Source organism: Centruroides sculpturatus, unplaced genomic scaffold, assembly GCF_000671375.1.
Source record: "Centruroides sculpturatus isolate CEXI.00-Female unplaced genomic scaffold, Cexi_2.0 scaffold99, whole genome shotgun sequence".
In the NCBI taxonomy this organism is placed as follows: Eukaryota; Metazoa; Arthropoda; class Arachnida; order Scorpiones; family Buthidae; genus Centruroides; species Centruroides sculpturatus.
The window spans coordinates 474,729-479,226 of record NW_019384321.1 but is presented as its reverse complement, the minus strand read 5'-3'; the positions used below and the strand labels follow the sequence as shown (position 1 = coordinate 479,226).

At 31.6% G+C, this 4,498-nt stretch overlaps 1 protein-coding gene across 1 annotated transcript in view; it reads left to right on the top strand.

Annotated features, from left to right (window-relative positions):
* LOC111625708 (zinc finger protein 271-like) overlaps nucleotides 1–4,498 on the top strand; it is a 23,307-nt gene that overhangs the window by 7,218 nt on the left and 11,591 nt on the right. The window contains exon 2 of the mRNA XM_023368929.1: nucleotides 1,898–2,273. Coding sequence (XP_023224697.1) covers nucleotides 1,898–2,273 — 376 coding nt within the window. The remainder of the gene's footprint in view (nucleotides 1–1,897; nucleotides 2,274–4,498) is intronic.

The following is a 4,498-nucleotide window of genomic DNA, read 5'->3' as shown; positions in this document are numbered from 1 at the left end:
CCATCGGATGGGGACTAGACGGCTGGCTGTTTGATGTCGATGTCGATGTCGTTGGCATTACTGAGTGACTTCCTGAGATCGAGCTACTTGCTGGAGTATTTGGTTCCATGCTTTTATTTATTGCGAAAGATAGCTCTTGGAAGTCACTTCCTTCAGTACACATCGAGTCTTCTCTTTCTGTAGCTATGGGTTGACTACACTTGTCCTGAAATCAAAACCAGCATTGCATTATTAATTAATTAAGGCATGTGCACTACATGTTGTAGTGTACATGTCTAATGACCATGTTAGAATGTGACATTCATATATCAAATCATCCATAACTGGTACAAGGCAACAATCAATGTTCTAGGTAAGCAACTATACTGTTGCCACCATCATACCACATTTATGTGGCCAACATTATGTTTGCACTTACATTTTCAAGGGAGGTGCTGAGGCTGATGGTATCCTCACTTTTATCTGCCTGCATGGAGTCCCTCAGGTAACCCATCTGGTCGAAATGCAGAAATCTGATTTTGTGCATATTATTAATGCCCACTCCAGATGACTTTGATTTCTGCAGCTTTGATAGTTCCCTCTTATATGCATCTTTCATAAGCTTAAATTTTTGGCTAAGGATCTTGTTTGCTGCAAATTATAATGGAAATGTTTAAGTTGTTATTTTCACTTTGCTAAACAATCAGTTTGAAAATTGGGATATGACTGAATAGATTATAGCCTATTACATCATACATGTATATTGGCTACTGTATCATATACATTTATGTAAGCATATACAAGTATACCTCGCCTTACGTCGGCAATTGGTTCCAGCAGAACGACTTAAGTCGAAAAACGACGTAAGTCGAATTTACTTGTCTCCGAATCTACTTGCCACTAGGCTAAACCATAAATTACAATTCCCGTTCTGTATTTTATTTATTAATGCATTTTTAATAATATATGGTTAATAAGGATCTATTTTAAGCTTTACAAACAAATAAATTTTAGTTTTTAATATAGTACAGAAAAAAGTAATTTAAATTTATGAATGCATGTACTTTAATACAGTACATACTTGTAAATGTATATATTTATGATTTTATGTGCTTTAAACATTTTTCTAGTGATATTACGACTTCAAATATTTGTGGCGGACAGACGTAAAGTCGAATAAAATGACTTAAACTTGAATTTTATTTTTCCATATACTTTTCTGACAAACGACGTATAATCGGGAACGACGTAAGTCGAGGTATACCTGTAATTTGGAAATGCTGCTATCACTGTGACAAACATGCCTTGTGTATGCAAGATACTATATAGGCTATAATTTATTTCTGACATCTTCTAAACATAATTGCAATGATTTTAAATTACAGTCTGTTACAAAAGTATAGGAACACTATAAATTTTGTGTTTTCTCAAAATTTATTTTGAAATTATTNAGAACGTTTAGAAGAAAATATTTTCCAAGATTAAAGAAAAAACTTGTATATTAGATAGTGTTTTACTTGAAGAAGCAGGAGCAAATCTATTTCATGAAATAAGGAGCAATGCAAAAGCATAAAGATATAAAAACACTTTTAAAATGTTTTACAGAAATTGCTTACTTTAATATGTTGTCTCTATTTCGCTGTGATTGAAAATATTAGTAGTATTATGTATTTATAGTCGAAATTTGTCATTTGTAAAATTAGTTTTTATGTTTTGATGCAGAAATCTGCTTTTCGAAATATAAATGTTTATTTATAGTTAAATACTATTATTGGTTATTTATTGCTTCTATTGAAGAAAATTAATTTATTACTCACAAATAAAATATTATTTAATACAATTTTTTTAATTGCAGATAAAAGGAACCAAAAGAAATTTTTATGTAAACACTGTAAGAAGAACTTTACAGCTAAACTAGATTTGCAACGTCATGAAAGAATACATACAGGAGAAAAGCCTTACACTTGTGATGAGTGTAATCGGAAGTTTTCTGTAAAAGGAAGCTTAATTAGACATCTTCGCACCCACACCGGAGAAAAACCTTACACTTGTGACGTATGTAAACAAAAATTCTCTCAAAAAGGAAACTTAATTACACATCTTCGCATTCACACTGGAGAAAAGCCTTACACTTGTGACGAGTGTAAACTTCTGTTTACACAAAGAATAGACTTAATTAGACATCTTCGCACCCACACCGGAGAAAAGCCTTACACTTGTGAAGAATGTAAAAAGAAGTTTTCAGTAAAAGGAAACTTAATTAGACACCTTCGGATCCACAACGGAGAAAAACTGTATGAATGTCAATTATGTCCAGAGAAATTCATTCGAAACATAGATTTAAAAAATCATTACAATATTCACAATTAGAAAGAATTTTCCTTCGAAATTTATAATTTTTATTTATGTATCATAATCATAAGGTACAAGTAAAGCCAGTTTAAAATTAAAGTTATTTTTTAATTTTTTGAAAGTTTCAACTATAAAAGCATCACAATATTCATTCTTGGATGTAATTTTCTTGAAATATAATTTTACAACAAACAACTTTTTTTGATCGACAGAACTCAATATTTATTGGCACACGTAATTTTAACACAAAATTTAAACATTTCGAATTTGCTGAAATTATCTATTTGCAAATTTTGCTTGAATATATAGAACAGTGTTTATGTATAAGTTTGTTGGAAACGCGCTTTTATCTTAATGAATTTCATTATTATGACTTCATATCAATATCTGAATTGTTAATATGTAATTAAAATGTTATGTAAAACATTCTCGAATAAAGAATTGTTCCATCGACACTTGTCCGTACTAATTTATTTGATTTAATTATGACAATGCTTATTTCGGTCTGATCCTTAATACAGGAAAGTTTTTGTTAGTTCGTAAGTGTACTTTTGTCCCGGCCGTGGATATAATAGATTTTCATATGTTAAAGAATTCGGTTAGTTCGAAATTCGAAGTAAAAATTCTGCCCGAGCGGTGATATGTGTAAGTTAACTCGTTCGTTTCCATCAGTGTTTAACAATTTTTATCTGTTGGCATGCTTGAAGCTGTAATTGAATTTATGCAAAAATATGATGCGATTTAAAGATCGTAAAGAGAATTTAACTTTAACTGCTCGGTCGGAAAAACTGCAGGGGTCGTTACAGATCTTTCTTTCTTTCTTTATAAAGATTTTATCTTCATAATAATTGCCACTTAACCTAATTTATTTGTCTGTATTTTTAGTGAATTAAACCAGTATTATTGTTTTTTTAAAAAAAGGCAGCAGATTAAAATAATAATTTTTGTAAATTAATACTTTGATTTCCATAAAAAAGTTATTAACATAAAAGGTTTGATTCTCATTTAAAAGTGGCGTGATAATTGCCTTTAGAAACCTGCCCTATGTCCAGCAATTTCTAACTTGAAATAATTTGAACTAAATATGGACAATTATAGATACATTTTTGACTAAAAGAAAATTTCATTTCAAATTAAATAACTCGCTGTTATGCACATATGATTTCGCTTATGAATAAAAATATAGCTTTTTATGTGTACATTTATATATTATTACAATGAAAAACTCGTATAATTAATTTTAAAAGGTTTTAATTCCGACATGTACCCTTATTATTTTTGCGTTTGTTTAGAAAATAATTTATTTAATAACCTTGTAAAATTTTCGGGGCTCGAAAGTTCGGAGAATTTTTTTCTTCACATATATGTGGATGATAAGGGAAAGTTAAATTAGAGCTGCTATTGTTGAAAGTTACAACTGGCATGCAGCCTGCACCAACTCATTCACATGCCTACAATATTCCATTTTTTCACATCCCTTTGTAGGGACATTGAGTGTATTCACTCCTGTGCAATAGATGGCAACTAGCTTCCCCATGCTTTGTTCTGTAGTTTATCAATAGCTACATTGTTACTATTTTTTTTTTCTTTCTTTTTATTTTCTGTATTTTCTTCTAGTTATTTTCCACTCAGTTTTCGGTTAGTCTTGGTTGTAAGTTAAATTAGGACATGTTAGGTTAGAGTGGAAAAAAACTTTGGGAGTCTTGCTTATTTGTGTTTTGTCCGGACTGTGTGTGTATTCGATTTTGTCGTTGTTCTAGTTTGTTTTTCGTGCTGTCTATCTAGCAGTTAAGTTAGCCTTGTCTCGCACTCGCATTCTGTATTATTACTATTAAATAGATATAAGTTATTCACTGACAGCCACTCGGCACTAACCTTTATTCTTAGCTATTCGTGGCGGCTCTCAATTAATGGTGTTCGCTACACTCGGGATTTTTAGACCCTACGGGGGGCCACGGCCTTCCAACCTAAAAACTGCACACCAACATTAAACTTAGAAGGTTAACTATCCAAACGAACGCCGTTCAGATGGATCCTACTGTCTGTCTTTTCTTCCTCCTCCTTCCTCTCCACTTTACTTTTCCCTCTTTTCCGCAGATCGTAAAGAGAATTTAACTTTAACTTCTCGGCCGGAAAAACTGTGCAGGGGTCGTTACAGATCTTTCTT